The 19,177-nt window shown below is 65.0% G+C and overlaps 1 protein-coding gene across 1 annotated transcript in view; it reads left to right on the top strand.

The window, feature by feature from the left end:
- The window catches only part of Ntng2 (netrin G2), a 51,683-nt gene that overhangs the window by 28,571 nt on the left and 3,935 nt on the right, over window positions 1-19,177 (top strand). The window contains 4 exon segments of the mRNA XM_048345368.1: window positions 14,406-14,578; window positions 15,639-15,665; window positions 16,101-16,238; window positions 18,778-18,852. Of these exon segments, the coding sequence (XP_048201325.1) occupies window positions 14,406-14,578; window positions 15,639-15,665; window positions 16,101-16,238; window positions 18,778-18,852 (413 nt within the window).

Here is a 19,177-nt window from a genome sequence, read left to right on the forward strand (position 1 = left end):
GGGAAAGGCCAGCGACGCCGAGAAACCCGCGCGGCAGGACGGGTGGCGAAGGCAGGTGTGTCTTGCCCAGAAGCTGCTGAGTGGGCGTTGGGGAGTCCTGGGTGATCTCAGCCGTGGGATCCCTGAAGGAACCTCTTTCTGAGACTCCCTCAGACGTGCCGTGACGAGCAGGCCTCCCCCCCGCCACCTGCCAACGGTAGCAGCAGATCGTTACGGAGCAGTTCCTGCAGGCCCGTTTGCCACCGGGCACAGCGCGAAAAGCTTCACGTGCATTTCTTATTTAATCAATAGTCATCTCGTTCCCCGGGCGGGTTAGTGGAGGCCCAAGAACCCAAGAACAGGGACTGGAGCATTGAGCAAGCCAGACCTGATCTCCACTCTGTGAAACCTCTGCCCCATGTTCCAGACAAGGAAACACGCAGACCTTCACACTCAGCTCTCTCTAGCGAGGTGCAGACCGCCCCCCCCCCCCGCCCCGACCTCTCGGTCCTCATCCCCGCGGTGACCCCACCCCTCCCTCAGCAAGCCACGCAGAGCCCAGGGCCTCCCCGCCTCCATCCAAATGCCTTTGATTTAAAGGTGCTGGCTCCCTGTCCTGCCACACGTCAGCTGCTCCAGCTCCGGGGGGGGGGGCAGGGTACAACGGGGTACAAGGACAGCCTGGGGGTGGGGACAGGGCAGAGCTAAGGCGCCACCTTCCCCAGGGTGGGGGAGGAAGGGGCAGCGTAGAGAGAAACCCAGCCACCGGGACTCCCGGCCCCCGTCCCCGGCAGCGGACGTTTCTGGGAGTCGGGGAAGAAGGCGGAGCCTGGGGCGATGTCTGAGTTGGACCAGGAGCGGCGCCGGCCCCGCACCGAGCCCCTCCGCGTCCGAGCAAGCAGCCCAGAGCTGACCCGGCAGCACACCGGGCTTCCCAAGAGCCAGCCCGGCCCCGGCCCCACTCCCAACCGCCGTGGCCTGCGTCGGTGGGAGAGGGACCGCCGCACGCCCTTGCCACGCGGTCCGGGGCGGCGAGAACCACCAGGAGGGGGGCAGGACGGCTGTGTGCACTCGGGGCCTCCGTGTCCCCGTCTGTGAGACGGAGACGTAATCCTGACATCAGCATCTTGTGGGTGCTGATCCCCCGATCCTCAGCTTGGATGGCAGGAGCAAGGGAGGAGAGAGAGGGCGGGGCGGGGTGCCCGGGGGAGGGGGCAGGGCTGCTGGGGGTGGGGGGTGGGGGTGGGGCTCGGCGCCGGCCGCTCAGGTCTCTGTATTCTTTGCCACTCTGGGGCTGAGATCTGAGGATCACGGTTCAAAGCCAACCCAGGCAGGAAAGTCTAGGAGACTCTTCAGTTAGCCACAACAAAGCTGGAAGTAGAGCTGTGGCTCAGGCGAGCACAAAAGGCAAGCAAGAGTTATGAGTTCAAACCCCAGTATTGGCACATACAGAGCAGGAAGGAAGGAAGGAGGGAGAGAGGAAGGAGGGAGGGAGGGAGGAAAGGAAGGAGGGAGGGAGGGAGGGAAGGAAGGAGGGAGGGAAGGAGGGAGGAAAGGAAGGAAGGAGGGAGGGAGGAAGGAGGGAGGGAAGGAAGGAAGGAGGGAGGGAGGGAGGGAGGGAAGGAAGGAAAGGAACTGAAAGGAAAGCTTTGAACAAATTCATAACAGGATGATTCAAAAAAAAAAAGCAGAAGGAAGCACGGACCTGCGTAGCCTCTGACGCGTGAGTGTGTGGATGCGATGTGGGTCACACGTGCGGTGGAGTATCACTGACTCTTCCCGTGCGGTGGAGTATCACTGACGCTTATGAAGGGAAGGTCCCGGGTGCGAGGGCGCAGGACTGTCCTCCTCGTCCTGGGGTGTGGAGACAGGAAGGCCATGAGTTCCATTCCAGCCTGGCTCTCCAGGCAGACCTGATCTTACAGAAAAGCCAAGGCTGTAACTCGTGGTAGAATGCTTATGCAGCGCGTGCAAAGGCCCTGGGGCAGTGTGACCCCTGCCCCACCTGGACGAGCCTTGAGGACAGCGAGCTTCGGGAACGGCCGGCGCTCAGCCACCCCAATCCTAGCTGAGTTTGTGGAGACAGGAAGTAGATTGAAGGGAGGCACTGAGGCTGGGGCAGCGGGGAGCTGGTCTGTCCCTCAGAGGGGCAGGAAGGGGGACCCCGAGCCTGCCAAGGACCCCCACCTTCCCTCAGCACATGCTGAGCGCCCCCACTCCCCCCGTAGGCCTCGCGGTTTAGGAGGCTGAGACCTGAGGATGTGGTTCTGAGCCCCCCAACATAAAGCCCAGGAGACGCTGGTCCTCGTTAACCCCCAGAAGGCGTGAGCAGAGCCGTGGCAGGGTGAGGCCCGCCCGGGCCCCGGGACTGGTGCCTACGCGCCGGCACACGCACGCACGCACGCACACACGCACGCGCACACGCACGCACCAAGCATTCCTTGTCCTAGCCACAGCTTGCACGGGCTCCGACCAGAGCTTTGGCCCCCACAGTCCGGGGCGCCCCAGGTCGGATCCGGAGGCGCTGCCGGCTCTTTCCGCGGCTGCGTCGGGCCTAGCGCTGGCCCTGCCCCCCCCCCCCGACGTGTCCGGCCTCAGGCCTGGGCTGGGGTCCGGTGTATGCTGACGGGATATTGTGACAGGAGCCTGGTGCCCCCCAGATCCACGGCGCCGACCCCCCCCCCCCACCAAGGGTGAGGGTGGGGAGCTCTCCCACCGTGAGCTGGGAACGGAGCCCAGGGCAACAGGGCGGGTGGGCCTGGGCCTGGTGGCTGGAGGGGGATGGGAGACGGGGGGGGGGGGGAGGGGGGCGGGGGAGGGGGCGCGCCGCACGGGTGGGCGCCGTGAGGATGGAACCGACGCGTGAGCAGACGGGGATCCCTCTGTGGTGCGTGCAGAGGAAAAGGCGGCGGATTCCATATTTAAGTCAGACTCGCCGCTTCTAGCACCTTCTGGAGGCTCCGCCTCCATCCTGGCAAGTGTGGGTGCCTGTCCTCCCGGCGGGTGTCTTTGTCCAGAGGCAGAGGCGACGCCAGCCCCGCAGAACAGGGCGCCCCGGAATGCCGGCGCTTTCTGCGTTAGGGCTTGCCTCTGTTTCCCCCCTGCCCGGTGGGAGCCTGGTCTGAGAACTCGCTGGCTGAGCACGGGAGCCCCGAGTCCCTGGGGGCAGCGGGGAGCAGGCTCCGGGTCCTTCCGGAAGCCCCCGGGCCCCGGCCCCGGGCGCCCCGCCAGCCTTGTCCTCATGGTTGAGGGGACCCAAGGGGACGGACGCAGCGGCGGCGCCCGCCCTCCGCCAGCCCCGGGACTTTTGAGGTCTCATCAGCCCGCACTGGGGCGGGCGATGGAGGCCTGGGCCAGGCTGGCTGGGCTGCGGAGGGGCCGGGGGGGGGGCTGGGGGGGGGGCACCTGCCCCCGCCAGCTCCGTTCCCGCCTCGCCTCCTCCCTTCCCAGCACGGGGCCCCCCCGCAGTTCTCTCTGAAGCCGGCCGGTGCCCTAACACTTGAGCCATACCTCCAGCCCTGTGTTTTGCTGGGAATTTCTTTTTTTTGCGCCAAGGCCTGGACTCCAGCCGAGATCCTCCGACACTCAGCCTCCCGAGCGGCCGGGATTAGGGACGTGAGCCGCGGTCCCTGGCACGTTCTCACAGCCGTGGATTCTCCCCGAGAGCCTACCTGCCGTAGCACACACACACACACACACACACACACACACACGCCTCATCCCACGCCCCACCACACCCCACCCTGCTCCCCAGGACCACAGCACCCCCCCCCCAATGGGGTCAGCGGGGATCCTGGCCTTCAGCATTCTTGGGGCCCCCCTCCTCTTGGAGCTGCCGGCGCGGTGGCTTCCGCAGGCCTCTTCCCCAGCCTGGTGGAAAGGCGGCCAATGTCTGGGCTCCTCACCCGCCGCCTCCATCCCACTCCCAGCCCCTCCCCCTCCCCCCACGGGACCCAGCTCGGGGCACCACAGGCTTCCCCACCCCTTCCCTGCAGCCCACTCCCTGGGGACCAGACACCCCGAATGCTGGGGCCCTTGGGCTGGCTCCGCGCCGCTCGCCCTGCTCGGTCTGCCTGCAATACAAGCCGGCGTTCGTGCCGTCCTGACCGCATGCCTGGGCACCCCTGCATCTGTACCCCGAGGCGTGCAGGGGCCCCGCCTGGCCTGCTCACGTCGTAGGACGCGGTGCACGGTAACCAGGCGGCCCGCTCGCTCGTTCATGAACAAAGGAACTTGCACCGCCAAACGAGTCTTCATTCCTGGACATCTCCCAGTGAAGAAAAGAACTGGAGGACGGAGGCTGGGGCCACACGCAGCGGCACGGGCCCGTCACCCCGGCCACGCGAGCGGAAGACACGAGGAGGATCACGATCCAAGGCTATCCCAGAGAAAAGAGCCTCTGTGGCCCTTATCTCAGTGAAAAGCCTGGGCCCAGAGGCTCCCTAATCCTAGCCACGCAGGCCGCCATGAGGGGGAAGACTGTGGTCTGAGACCAGCCCTGAGCAAATCAGGAGATCTAACTTTAGAGAATAACGAAAGCAGCCCGGGAATACGGCCTCGTGGTCGCGTGCCCGCCTCGCATGCACGAAGCCCTGGGTTCGATTCCCCAGCACCACATACATAGAAAATGGCCAGAGGTGGCGCTGCGGCTCAAGTGGCAGAGTGCTAGCCTTGAGCAAAAAAGAAGCCAGGGACAGAGCTCCGGGCTCTGAGTTCAAGGCCCAGGACTGGAGAAAAAAATAATTATAACAAAAGCAAAAAGGGATTGGGTGTGGTTCAAATGGTAGAACACCGGCCTAGCTAGCAAGTGAAGAAGTCCTGAGTTCAAATCTTAGGACTATAGGAAAAAAAAAAAAACCAGCAGGAGCTGAGCAGGAGGCAGAGAGGGCAGGCCGGGGGCTCGCTAACACCGCGGGAGCCCCCCCCCCCCCCGAGTCCCCCCCCGCCCTCTGCTGCTGTCCGGGAAGCGGGTAACAGGATTTACCCGGGCAGCAGGCAGGCGTGCGCGGAAGCACTTCATAGAAGGACTGTGCACACCGCCCCAATTCGATTTCCGCAATGAACTCAATTGCCGGCCATCAGCGTCCAGGAGGAGGGGGGCGGCCGCCGGCCTTGCTCCTCCGCGTGGCCACCGCTCCCCCCTCCGCCCGGGGCTCCGTCCTGATGGGCGGCCATCGGACGCGGTCGGCGCCGAGCTCTCCGGCCCCCCCGTCCTGATGGGCTTCCGCTGCCCCTCGCCGTCCTCTGGTCGCCAGGCACGGCTGGCCCCGCCCCTCCAGGGACGTGCGCCCCCCCCCCCCCAACCCGCACCTGCCCCGGCGGCGAGGCCCCTGCTCTGGCTGGATTCGGGCACGGGGTGGGGGTGGGGCAGGGCACCCCTGGGGAGAAGAGGGCGGCGTGGGAGGCGTCCACCCCCTGGCTGTGGAGGGGCCCCGTGGAGCCGCCCCTCACCAGGGTGCCCAGCCCGGAACCCGGCCAGGACCTCCCTGGCCCTGGCTGAGAGCCGAGGATCCCTGTTTGAAGCCGGCCCCGGGGGACAGCCCGTGAGACTCCTATCTCTACCTGCACACACACACGCACACGCACGCACACACACGCACACGCACGCACACACACGCACGCACGCACACACACGCACGCACGCACACACACACACACGCACGCACGCACGCACATGGCTAGAAGTAGAGCTGTGGCTCCAGTGGCAGAGCGCCAGCCTCCGGAACAAAGCTCAGGGACGGCACCCTAGTCACCTGCCCCCCGAGTTCCTCTGCCAGGCCACCCGGCCCAGCCCGGCAGCCTCCTTCGTCCCCCGGTGGACAGATGGCCACATGGGCGGAGGGCGGGGACGGGCTGTGGGGCCCGGTCCCCGAGCCCCCACACCCCAAAAGGAGCTGCTCTGTGAGAGGTCACGCCCGGCCGGCCCCGGCCCTGCGTCCCCGCACCCCGTCTTGGAGCGATGCCTCCCTGGGCCTCCCCACCCGGCTCCCGCGGCGCCCCTCCCCCGCCCGGGCGCCCGGCCCGCGCCTTCCCTCCCGGGATTCGATGACGTCACCGGTCCCTGGCTGACCCACATTCCCGGCTCCCCCCTCCAGAGCCGCTCCAGGAGGAGGGGGACGCCCGCCTCACGATTTCTCGGGGCTCGACGGTGCCAGGCCCGTGTCCAGATGGCGCCCCCGCCGGCAGCTCCCGGGCACCGCGCACCCCCCCCCGCCGGGCGGCGTGTGTAGGCCTGGCACCGGCTGCTGGCGTCCCCGAAGTCCTTGCTGCGGCTGTCAGCCCCCCGACCGGGCCTGCCACGTTTCCCGGGAGCTCGGCGTGTCTGGAGCGGCGCCTGGCACCGCGGGGACAGCTGCCGTCTCCCGGGGCTCGTTAGGGACGTGCCGAGTCCAGGAAGAGGCACGCTGTAGCTGCGATGACCCGAGGCCCGCTGCCCGTGCCCAGGAGCGGGGGGGGGGGGGGCGCGTTCTGGTTACGAGAGGGCAGGGCTGCAGCCCCCCCCCCCCCAGCAAGCCTCCTGTGTATGGCTGGGAACCCTGCACGGCCCTTTTACACGGGTGGAGGTGGCGTCTCTCGAAGGGCCTGGAAATGGGATCCTCCGGCTCTGTGCCTCCAGATTAAAGTGGGAGCTGCCCCGCCTGGCTTTTTATTTTATTTTTTAAGCTGGAGGTCCCCCTGTGTTGTCCAGGCTGGCCTTGAACCCCCGGGGCTCGGGTGTTCTTTCTACGTCAGCCTCCCAACGAGCTGGAACTCCAGGAGCACCCACCCCATCGCTCCCAGCCTGCATCCGGCGGTTCTGACGCTACACTTGGCCATGGTGGAGTGGTTCCAGGAGGCGGATGGAGGGTCCCCCCCCACCCCGCAGGCGGGGGGCCCCGGGGGGCCCGGAGGCCAGTTCCGCAGCAGCCGGGGGCAGGGTGTCCGCAGGGCAGGGGGACCGGGGCCCCGTCCTGGGGCTGCCCCCCCCCTCCGCTCAGCTGTTGGTCAGTGCTATCCATGGCTCTGGGCTGAGCCGGCTGCTCTCCGGGCTCCTTGCTCCCTCGTTTACAGCTGGCTGCTGGCCCTGACCGCCCCGTCCACCCTTGCACAGCCTGGGGGCAGAGGTTGGATCTCAGCCTCGCGGCGGGGTGTGAGCCCCGGGCCCTGTCCTCACGCCGGTGCTGGTGGAGAGGATCCCAGCGTGGCCACCTCCCGCCCCGCGCCGGCTCTCCTGTGCGGCGGAGGCGGCGTAGGCTCCGAGGGAAACTGAGCCACGGGCTTGGACCGTAGGACCTGGTTCCGGGCCCTTTCATCACTGCGGACTGTCTGAGGCCCAGAGAAGCGACGGTTCAAGGTCATCCTGCCAGGCCGCACGCGGTAGAGGCTGGGCCAGAACGTGGCTGCTGGGTCAGGGCGCTCTGTGTGTGTGTGTGTGTGTGTGTGTGTGTGTGTGTGTGCGCGCGTGTGCACGTGCGAGCACGCACATCTGTCCCCAGTGGATCCGCTCCTGCTGCTGTCTGAAGCACCGGCACCCAGGGTTTCCGCCGCGGGGTGGGGGGGGGGTGGGACCGGCCGGCAGGGCAGGGCCCTCGGGCGCAGGGCAGGCCTGGTGGGGGGGTGGCAGGTCCTGGCGGGCGAGGCGGGGCGTGCGGGCTCTCGGAGGGCAGGCCCCGTGGACCGGCCTCGTGATGTCCCTTCTTGTGATTCAATAATGCTCTCTGATGGATGAGCCCACAGCGGGCGGGCGGGCGGCCCGAGGGAGGGGGGGGGCGGGCGGGGGAGGGGATCAGGCAGCCCAGCCCTGGTTTTCTGGTGAGCCCGGTGGTTCTCAAGGTCAAGCTTAGCCAGCGGTGCCCTGAGGAAATCGATCCCGTGGGTGCGGGGTGGGGGGTGGACATCAGGACCGGCCACCAGGACCCGAGTCACCTGCGGGCCTGGACGTGGGCAGGGCCCCCCTTCCTCCAGAGCTGCCGGGGGCCCAGGCCTGGCCCCAGGGCGGCACGCGGAGCCTCACCGGTGGGTGACCCAGGAGGCGCTCAGCCTGTGCGTGGTGAGGGTTTCCGCTAATAGCGCGAGGCCCATCCGTCCACCCGGAGTGCTGGCTAAATTATTTATACATGCTTGCTTATTCGTTGTATTTACTTCATCCCCGAGGGCCTTCTGGGATGGGGGACGGGGCTTGCGGAAGGGCCTCCTGTGTGGAAGAAGACGCGCCGGAGTCTGGGGGGCTGGGGGGAGTTGTCCTTCTGGGAGCTCCTGTCTGTCTGTCTGGCTGGCTGGCCTGCAGTAGACCGAGCCTTTAGTTCTCTGCCTGCGGGCGATGCCTCTCTTCGGCGGGGCTTGCTGTGCGGCCTGGGGCAGCTTGCCTGGCCTCTCTGTGCCTCGTTTCTGTGCCTGGGAGTGCTAGGTTCTCAGCACTTGTGAAGAGCTGTTAGCACAGGGGCCACCGTCAGGTTTCCTGGTGAACCTAGTGCAGATCAGAGCCCAAGAACAAGAAGCAACACGGAGTCTTTCCTCGCTCAGTAGACATGGCCCAGGGGGTCTTCCCAGCAACTCTGTGGGCTGTGCCACTGCAGGTGGGAAACTGAGGCCAGGGGAAGGTCAGTAGCTGTGCTAAGGACACACACAGTGAGTGTCCCTGATCACCAGGCCCGGGGGACAGATGGACAGAGCCAGCACTGCCCCGTGCCTGGGAAAGCTAATCAGGATTAAGCACCCAGCCACGTGGGAACCGCTGTGTGCTGGACCTTTGTCCCCCGGCCCCGCCTGGAGGCTGGCTTCCCGCGCTGCCCCTGGCTTAAGCAGGATTATGGCTGGGCTTCAGCTGGGGTCAGTTAAGCCGGTGCAGAGCAGCTGGTGGGGGCGGAGCTGGTTGGAGGGAGCTCCGCCCACAGGCCCGGGTGCCACCTCCCCTCCGTGGACCACAGGCAGCCCATCCCAGGACTCAGTTTCCCCCTCTGATGGCTGCGAGGGGCCAGTTGGGCTCTTGCAGACCAGCTGTGTCCTGTCCCTTTGAGGCAGAAAGCAAGAGTTCATCTGGAGATCACGCCTATGCTCCTAGCTGCTCAGGAGGCTGAGATCTGAGGCCCACGGTTCAAGTCCCGCCTGGGCAGGAAAGCCCTCACGATTCTTACCTCCAGCAAAAACAAAAAACAAAACCCAAACAAACAGAAGTGGAGCTGTGGCTCCGGTGGTAGAGCACTAGCCTTGAGCACAAAACCTAAGGTCAGTGCCAGGCCCTGAGCTTCAGCCCTGTTACTGGCACAAAAATAAAGAAATAAGAAGAAGGAAAGAGGGGCTGGGGATATGGCCTAGTGGCAAGAGAGCTTGCCTCGTATACATGAAGCCCTGGGTCCGATTCCCCAGCACCACATATACAGAAAACGGCCAGAAGTGGCGCTGTGGCTCAAGGGGCAGAGTGCTAGCCTTGAGCAAAAAGAAGCCAGGGACAGTGCTCAGGCCCTGAGTCCAAGGCCCAGGACTGGCAAAAAAAGAAAAAAGAAGGAAAGGAAAGAAAGGGAACGTTTTACACCCGGTAAACCAATAGGAGCAACACTCAGGAAAACGGGTCATCAGACTCTTAGCCATTCATCCGAAGCCCTTCCTCTTGGTGCACACGCCAGGCATTTGCTCGGTGCTCCTCCTCAGCGCCGTTGCCACGTTACCTTCCCGCCCCACGCGTGCGATCCGCAGCCCCCTTTACAGAACATTCCTGCTCCACTTCAAGGGGACATCCCGGCACCCCCTCCCCACCATCCCTGCCCACTGGGCCCCCTTCCATTCCCACCCCCGGCATGCCAGGCTCAGGTCCTCCCCCGGGTCCCTCGCCGATTTCCGTCCAGGGCCCTGTGCAGGAGACCCCATCTCCCTGTGGGCTGGGGGCTTTGTGCTGGTTTGCCCTGTATGGCGGTACTGGGGATTAAACATGGGACCTCGCGTGTGCGAGGCAGGTGTCCTACCGCTGGAGCCTTGCCTCCCGCCTGTTTTTCTGTTATTACGGTCAAGTGGAGTCCGTCGTTGTAGCAGGGTGACGGGTGGCCTGTGGCCTCCATCCGCCTCTGGGGTAGCCGAGATCACAGGCTGGAGCCCCCTGTGCTGTTCGGGTGCTTCCGGCCATTTACTGCTCTTTAGAGAAGCGGTTAGTCGGGTGCTTGGCTCCTTTCTAACTTGGGGGTTGTCTGTCCGTTTATTATGGTGCTGTAAGAATGTATGACATGGGACTGGGAAGGTGGCTTAGTGGTAGAGATCTTGCCAGCAGGCATGAAGCCCTGGGTTCGATTCCTCAGCACCACATACACAGAAAAAGCTGGAAGTGGCGCTGTGGCTCAAGTGGCAGAGTGCTAGCCTTGAGCAAAAAGAAGCCAGGGACAGTGCTCAGGCCCTGAGTTCAAGCCCCAGGACTGGCAAAAAAAAAAAAAAGAATTTATGATATATTCTTGAATTCAGATCACTTATTGGGGACAAGTCCACTCGAGTGACTGGATGCTATCTCAGAAGCAACCGGTGCAAAATATTACTGGAGGCGTGGCCTAATGGTAAGAGAGCTCCACTGGCAAGTACAAGGCCCTGAGTTCAAATTCCAGTACCAAGAAAGGTGACCTTTGGTCTTGAACCCAGCCTCGCTCTCACTGTGAGCTTTCGGAGAGCCTCGCGAGAGGGATCAGTGTGTGCAAAGGTCTGGAAAGAGAGCAGCAGAGACGGGGACGGGGAGAGAGTGCCGGTGACATCGCCCATGCTCAAGCACCACGCACACACAGGTGGCATCACCTAGCGCTACCTGCGGGAAGAGGCCAGGCACCAGTGGCTCACGCCTGGAATCCTGGCTATTCAGGAGGCTGAGACCCGAGGAGCACGGTTTGAAGCCCGCCCGGGCAGGAACGTCCGTGAGACCCTTATCGCCAGTGAACCACCACAAAGCGGGAAGCGGAGCTGTGGCTCGAGTGCAGACACGCTAGCCTTGAATGCAAAGCTCCGGGGCCCAGGCATACACACACGCACACACACGCATACACACACACACACACACACACACACGGGCTGGGAAGCACGAGAGGCACCTGCTTGGGTGAGGACAGGCTCCCCCTGCCCCCGCTGGTGTGCCCCCCACGAAGAGTGGCCCCCTCTCCTTCTGTGTGGACCGGGTGAAGCCAGGCCTTCCTCTTGGGGTCCCCCAGGAGGCGGGATGGGGGAGAGGCCGGTAGGATGGGGCCTGAGCAGAGCCAGGGCTGGGGAGGGAGGTCTGGACGGGGCCCGGGCTTTGGGCTGCTGGGATCCGTGGCCTCCGCGCTCTGTGACCAAGGTCAGCCGGAGCTGACAGCTAAAAATACCCCTTCCCGGGGCGGGCGGGCGGGCCGTGGGGCATCCCCGGCTTCCTACAAGCGAGGCGCTCCCCTCCAGCTCGCCCAGCGGGTGTTACGTAGAGAGAGGAGCCTTGTGAGGTCAAGAGCATGTGAAGCCAGCTTCTGTCAGACGCCTCCCCTGCCCCCAGGACTCCCCAGAGCCTTCAGAAGACGGGTGCGCACGGCCTGGGAGGCCGGCCGGCCGTGGGGGGGACGCGAGGGGCAGAGGCCACCATGGGGCCGATGCGGGGAGCACCCCGTGCTGGCGGAAGGGGACCGGTGGCCAGCTCCGGCCCCCATGATTTCCCCAGCACGCAGTAGGTCCGCCGCACACCTGCGGTGGGGGCGGCGCGGGGGACCAGGCGTCCGCACCCTGGACGGCCGCACCCAGTGTGACCTTGGGAGGTCTCCCAGGGAGGATCTGTGGGGCCAGGTGTGGTGGCACCGAGCACCAGGGAAGACACCCTGGATAAACACTCAGGAACATTCCGCCCCCCATGCCGGAGCCTAGAAGCTGGGGGCACCGGGCTAGCGCCTCCCACGCGGCCATGCCCTCAGTCCCCATCTTGGCGATGAAGGGACTCTAAGGGACAACGCCACACCCAGGCGTGCCTGGTACTGAGTCTGCACACCTGCCTGAGGCCCCTCCTCTGTCCCGCCCCTCCCCAATCTCTTCCTTCGGCTCCTGCCCCAGCGCTAGTCCCCAGACAGACAGACCAGCCTCGGCGATGGAAAACACAAGCCGGGCACCGTGGGGCAGGGCTGCCAGCCTAGGAATAAAACTGTCCAACACAGCCGGGCACCTCTGGCTCACACCTGTAATCCCAGCGACTCAGGAGGCTGAGGCCAAGGATCACAATTTGATCCTAGGCAGGAAAATCTGTGAGACTCTTAATCTCCAATTGGCCAGCAAAAAGCCAGAAGTGGAGCTGTGGCTCAAGCCGTAGAGCACTAGCTAAGGGACGGTGCTCAAGCCCTGAGTTCAAGCCCCAGTACCAGCGCGCACACACATACACACCAATATAGAATGTGGCTTAGCAGTAGAGCGCTTGCCTGACATGGATGAAGCCCTGGGTTCCATTCCTGAGCACATACACAGAAACAGCCAGAGGTGGCGCTGTGGCTCAAGTGGCAGAGTGCTAGCCTTGAGCAAAAAAAGAAGCCAGGGACAGTGCTCAGGCCCTGAGTCCAAGGCCCAGCACTGGCCAAAAAACAAAACAAAACAAAAATCGCTGGTACTCTGACCATCTCTTCCTTCCCAGCTCTCCAGCACTGATTCTTCATGAGCTCCCCGTTAGAGTGCACCCCACTGGAGCAGGGCCCCTCTGCTTTGCGGTTCATTTTACTCACAGCCCGCCGCTCAGAACTTGCCCTGTAACCAGCGCCCTGCAAAGGTTTCTCCTCGCATATTTTAATAAGAATGCGATTCTTATGGAGCGCGTCAGCCTGCGATTTGCTTTTCCCCAATATTGACACCGTGCCTTGGAAATCCTCCCACGTCCGAATCCAGCACGCGCGCCCCTTCTGCGACTGGGCTTGAGCTCCTCGGCCCGGGCGCCCGGCCTGCAACCCGGCCCTTCCATCAGATCTCCAAACACGGCCAGGCGTCACTTAGCTTCGTTCTGTGGCACGCCGAAGGACCGGGGTGTGTGCATGTATGTGTACACGTGGGCGTGCCAGTACCAGGCCTTGAACTCTAGGCCTTGTGCTCTTGTTCAGCTTTCGTGCTCCACCGCTGGTGCTCTGCTACTTGAACCGTACCTCCAGCCCAGCATTTGGCTCACTAATTGGAGATGGAGTCTCACAGACTTGGCTGCCCGGGCTGGCTTTGAATGGTGATGCTCCTGGTCCCAGCCTCCTCCACAGCTGGAATGACAGGCATGCGCCACCAGTGCCTGGCGAAGACAAAGATCTCTGGGACACGTAACACGTGCTCCATGGGTTGACCTGGCCGTCTGCGTTATCTGAACCCCGGCCCGAGGAGTGGGCGCACAGGGGCCGGGCGCCTCCACCTTTGAGGTTTCTCTCCTTCCGTGGCGCCTCAGCCCCTTGGGACCCACTTGGGTCCTCATTTCGAGCTTCCCGGGACTGTTCCTGTGACGTGACACACGCGCGCACACACACACGCATGTGCACACACGCGCGCATACACCCCGGCGTTGCGTAATCACTTCGTCTCTCCTCTGCATTTCCTCTTGAGGCGAACCCCACTCAGGCGCAGTTCGTTCTGAGGAGCCGACTCCTGGATGGGGCTTGCGGGATGGTCTCCTCGGGGTCGAGAGCTGGCATTGCCCCGCCCCGGGAGCCCCCGATCTCGGCAGGGCTGAAAAGAACCTCCCCCCCCTCGCCCGCCCCCATGGCTTCCGTCGGCCCTGCAGTCCGGCTTCCGTAGAGCAGGCAGAACCAGTGCCTGATTCCTTCCCTGTATTTACCAGTTTTCAGAATAATGAGTTGCCTATAAATATTTGAATGAATGAACGGATGAATAACGCATGTGAGATGAATTGTCAGAGCTGGGGGGTGGGGGGCTGGGTTCTCTCTGCAGCCCTGGAGGGCTTCCGTAGGAGCGCACCCCCGGAGGCCAGGCCCCCAGCCCGCAGGGGTTGGGGCTGGGCGGGGTTCCTTACAAGCTGTCAGGAAATCTCAGGCTCCGGCGGAAGATGACCAGAGCTAAAGACACCACGGCGGGCGCCAGGGACTCACGCCTGTCACCCTAGCAACTCAGGAGACTGAGCCCTGAGGATCCAGGTTTGAAGCCAGCCCGGGCAGGAAAGTCTGTGAAACGCAGGTCCAACTAACCAGCCAGAAACAGGAAGCAGAGCTGTGGCTCGAGAGGGCAGCGCTCCAGCCTTGAACAGAAGAAGCTAAGAGACGGCGCACAGGCCCTGGGCACACACACACACGCATGCACGCACGCACACGCACACCACACAGCATTTAGGATGAGGAAGTCCTGAAGCCATCATCAGAGCCCACGTGCTGGCTGCAGGGAATCTTGGGGGGCCCCTCAGCACCGCCCCCCTCCACAGCAGGGGATGTTGGGACGGCCCGGGTCGGTGCCCCGCCCCGGAGCCCGCCGACCGCCCCCCCCTCTCCGCGTCTCCCCAGGTGCAAGTGCAACCTGCACGCCAACCTGTGCTCGGTGCGCGAGGGCAGCCTGCAGTGCGAGTGCGAGCACAACACCACCGGCCCCGACTGCGGCAAGTGCAAGAAGAACTTCCGCACCCGGGCCTGGCGCGCCGGCTCCTACCTGCCGCTGCCGCACGGCTCTCCCAACGCCTGTACGTACGCACCCGTCCCCCACCCCCCACCCCCGGGGGCCGCGGGTCACGCACGCATGCACGCGGGCACGCACGCACGCACGCACATTCTGTGAGACGTGGCTCCGGGACCCCTGCGCGCTGCGGATCGCTGAGCCGGCACCCGCATCGCTGTGACCCCCCCCCCCCCCGCCACTTTGGCCGAGGCTCCGCCCTGAGCCCCCGGCGCCTGCCCGCAGCCCAGCCCCGTGCCCGGCCTTGCCCGGCTCTGCCGGGGAAACCCCATGCCTGTGGCTGGCTTGTGCCCGAGGCTGTGTCCGGGGGCTCCCGGCCGACCCCGCCCCCCGCCCCCCCCCCCCCCCCCGGTGCCAGGCCGGCCCTGGGGTTCGAGGCCACGTCCCGAACCCAGTGCCAGAGGCTGAGCTGCGCGTCCACCGCCTGCTCCCCACCCCGACGCCTCGGGCCCCCCTCCACCCCCCCCCGAAAGACTCGGGCGGCTTCAAGCTGCTCAAAGCCAGGGCGAGGCTGTGCTGGGCACGTGGCCGCTCTGGGGGAGGGGGGCCTGCCCGCCCCCCTCGGCGCTCCCAGGGGCCTTGGCTGGGGTGCCGCCCCGCCGCCCTCCCCCCAGGGCCCAGCTGAGAGGCCACCAGCCACTTGGCGCAGATGTGTGGGTGCAGCAAGGCGTGGGGGGGGGCGGGCAGCGCTTCCCCAGGCCCGCGGGGGGCCCCCCAGCCCTGCGCACCCCGAGAGGCCCGAGCCACGCAGCCCCTGGCTGCCACCTGGCGTCCTGGTCAGGAACACAAGGCTGCTGCCTTCTCGGGGCGGCCTCCTCCTCCCCCAGGGCAACACGGGGCTCCCCTTCCTCTCCGGGGACCGTTTCTGTGACCTGCCCCGAGGGCCCCAAACGCTGAGATTCCACTGGCGTGTCCCGGGGGCAGGTTGCGGTTCCAAGCCTCAGTTTCCCCCTCTGGAAAGCGGGCTGTCAGCAGCAGGTGCTCCGGCCCCTTCGCCGCCCCACCCCCCCGTCCGTGTTGGGAGGGGACCCCCTCAGCAGCTCTGTGACCCTCTTGTCTCCCCACAGGCGCTGCAGTGGGCTCGGCCTTCGGCAGTAAGTACTGGGGCCCTCGGGCACTGGGCTCTGCATGCTCTGGAGATGGAGAGAAGGGGGGGCCCGGGGGCCCCTCGGATCTGCCGTCCCCTTGCCCCCCTCCTCTAATGGCACCCCATCCGCGGCTCCCCCCCCCCCCCCCGCCCCTCCTCCGTGTGGTGCTCTGTTCCGCTGTGCCCCGCCATCGCCATCCTCGGAGCTCCCTCCCTCCTGCTTTGGAAAGTAGGCGGGGCCTCTGGGGGGGAGGGCTTGTCCTTTGACCCCTGGGTAGACAGCATCCCCCTCCCCCACGCACTGTGGTACCCCGGTGCCCGCCCTGCCCCTCTCATACCAGTGGACAGAGAAGGTGCTAGAAGGAAGCCGGGCCGCGAGGCCGTGGTCGGTCTCGAGTCTCGGCGCCGCCTCAATTGCTCTCGCGTTTCTGTCTCTTGCCAGGCGTCGGCAAGGCCCGGAAGAACCCTGAGCCCCAAGCCCCCGTGGCCACTGAGGCCCTGGGCGGGGGTTCCACCTCTCCCCCCCCTCCCACATCCCTTCCCCAGACTCCCCCAGCCCCCCGCAGCCCCCGGCCCACAGGTGGGTACCCGAGTCCAGCCAGGGAGCCCTGCGGCCGCCCCCTTTCCTGCCTTAGCTGCAGTCCCTGCTCCCGCCAGTCGGGGGGCCAGTAGGTGCTTGCTTCTTACAGTAGAAAACGCTAGAAGCCTAGAGGCACAGGAGCCCAGGCAGAGGGGGCGTCCAGACCATCCAGGCCAGCCGGCCGCCCAGCCCCAGCCGGAAGAGCCAGGCAGCAGCATCAGTTCGAGGCCCCCCCCATCTCCTCCTGCCCCCGAGAATGGCCCCGAGTCGGGGAGCCAGGAGGAAGGGGCTGTGGTGGCAAAATGGGGCTTCACCCGCCCACCATGCCCCTGCCTCCTTGGCCCATCCGAGGTCCAAGGAGCCAGCCCTGCCCCCCCACACACAGCGTGACCAGTGGGGGGCTTCCTCCCTGAGCTCTAAGCCACAGGGAGCTTGGAGTCTAAGGGGTCCCCAACTCCTTTGTAGCTGCTGAAGCCCCTACCAAAGCCCTGCTCCCCCATCCCACCAAAACCCTTTCTTTTTGTGTGCTGGTTTTTGAACTTGAACTTGAACTCAGGACCGGGTGCTGTCCCTGAGGTTTTGTGCTTAAGGCTAGTGCTCTACCTCTTGAGCCATAATTCTGAATTTTGGGGTAGTCAGTTGGAGATGAGTTTCACCAACTTTCCTTCCCCAGCTGGCTTTGAACCATGATCCTCAGATCCTAGCTTCCTGAGTAGCTGGGGTTACAGGGGTGAGCCCCGGCACTGGGCTGGAAGCCCATTCTTAATGCCGACGGCCGTGGGTGTAGGAGCCGGCGTAACCGGGGTGCAGCTCTGCGAGACGCAGGTTAGAATTTACCTTCCCCCACAGGAGAGGCACCTGGGGCTCAGGCGGAAGTGGCTGGGGGGTTTATGGCATGCGAATTATATCCCCACGAAATTATGTTTCGGGGGTGCGGGGGGGAGCCCCAAAAGAGGAAAGCAAAGAGAGAAGCATCTGCCCACCATCCCAGGTTGACGCGGGCCCACGGACTGGAGCTGGGGGCCACGAGCCTCCAGCCGCCCCCCCGGGGCCCCCACCTGCGGTCCCCACCTTCACGCCTGGCTCACAGAAGCCCCCGAGGGACGGACAGGGCATCTCAAGCACCTGAGTGTGAACCCGGAGATGGCAAGCACCTGAGTGTGAACCCGGAGATGGAGAATGCCCCCCCCCCCAGAATGGCCCCAAGCCCCCAGGGCCGCTCCCAACAGGTGCTTCGGCCTCTTTGGCCAGAGTCCAACTGGGCCCTGATCTCCTGGTCCAGATGTTTCTCCTCTCCACCAACGCCAGGCCGCCTGGCAGGCAGCAGCTGGGAGGGAGGGGGAGGAGCCGACAGTGCGTGCCCCCCCCCCCCTCGGAAGGCTGGGGCGGTGGGGGTCAGCGGGCTGCGAAGGAAAATGCCCTCAGGGCCGCTCTTACCCCAGCTCTAATTAAACCCTTGCCAATTAGACCCCGCAGCCGCCTCTCCTCATTGAACACCATATTAATGTCAATCTCAAATCCAAAGGCTCCTGACGCCCCGCTGAGAAGGCTCCGGCACTTTTTTAGCGGGGAGATTTTCTTTTTTCTCTCCACATCAACCGTCCCGGGTAATCCCTTTGAGAAGTGGGAGAAATCAGCCCTCCCCCCGCCCCCCCCCCCCGCCCCTCCAGCTCTGTCCTTGGAATTTCACACAGCACAAAGCCTGCCTTCGCCAGCCCTGGACTCTTTTTTTAAAAAAATGCAGTACTGGGGCTTGAACTCGAGGCCTAGGCATTGTCCCTGAGTTTTGTTTTGTTTTGTTTTGTTTTACACTCAAGGATAACACTCTACCACTTAAGCCAGGGCGCCACCTCCCGCTTTCTGGAGATAAGAGCCTCACGGAGCTTCCTGCCCAGATGGGCTTCAGACCTTGATCCTCAGCTCTCCGCCTCCTCGGTAGCCAGGGGGACGCCATGAGCAGGCGCCCTGGAGCTCCTTGTTGGGTGGCCAGATAGTCTGAGGCAGGGGGGGGGGGCGCGAGGCGGGCCCCGCTGGCTGGTGGGTGGGGTGCCCGGGAGGAAATGCGCTCAAGTCAGGAGGAGGCGGCGGTGGTGAGCGAGCAGGCTGGCGTTAGAGGAGGGGCCGGGTGTGGGCCGGGCGGGAGGCCCTCCGGGACCCTCCGGACACGCCTGGTCTCTGGCCCACCTGTAGCATCGCTCAGCAACTCAGCACGGGGGGGGGGGGGAGATCTGAGCCCAGACACAGGTCCAACTCAGCCGTCCACCCTGGGCGGGAGGGGGCCTCAGCTGCCAGACTCAAGAAGGGGCCATTGAAGGGACGGGGTCCCCCGGCCCCCCAGGGGCTCCGGCTCCGCCCCCTCTGCTCTGCCTTCCATGTCGCTGCAGTGGTGTAGATGCTGCTTCTGTAGTGGTCTGGGACCCAGATCTTCTGGCCAGTGTAGACGGCTTTCTTTCTATAGAGTGCTGCTGCCCATAAAGGGGGTGATGGGTCTTGGGGGTGTCACCTCTCATGTGCCTTGGTTTCTCTTCTTCCTCCTAAGAGTCGACCAAGCCAACCCCGACTGCCCCATTTGGGGAGAGCCCCCGCAGGCCCCTGGTGTCGTCCCGGGCAGAAGGTAGGGGGGGGCAGGGCCTGGGACAGACCTGAGGCCCCCAGAATGCTGTCGTGGAGGCCACGAGTGGGGGACCCCCAAGTGGGAGTGAAGAGCAGAGTGGGGGTGGGGAGGACTGGAGTGAGATGGACACACGGACAGGCCACTGGCTCTCCAGGAGGAAGGTTGACCGCTGCCCAACCCCACTCACCCCAGCCCTCCAGATCCTCCCCAGCAATGAGCGGGGCTTGGGGCGCCCTCTGCTGGGCGGTGGCTGCCCAGCTGGGGAGGGGCCCGCACGGAGGCCCAAGGGTGGCCAGGCTGCAGCTATAGCTGTGCCCCGGGGGGC

Source organism: Perognathus longimembris, chromosome 1, assembly GCF_023159225.1.
Source record: "Perognathus longimembris pacificus isolate PPM17 chromosome 1, ASM2315922v1, whole genome shotgun sequence".
NCBI lineage: Eukaryota > Metazoa > Chordata > Mammalia > Rodentia > Heteromyidae > Perognathus > Perognathus longimembris.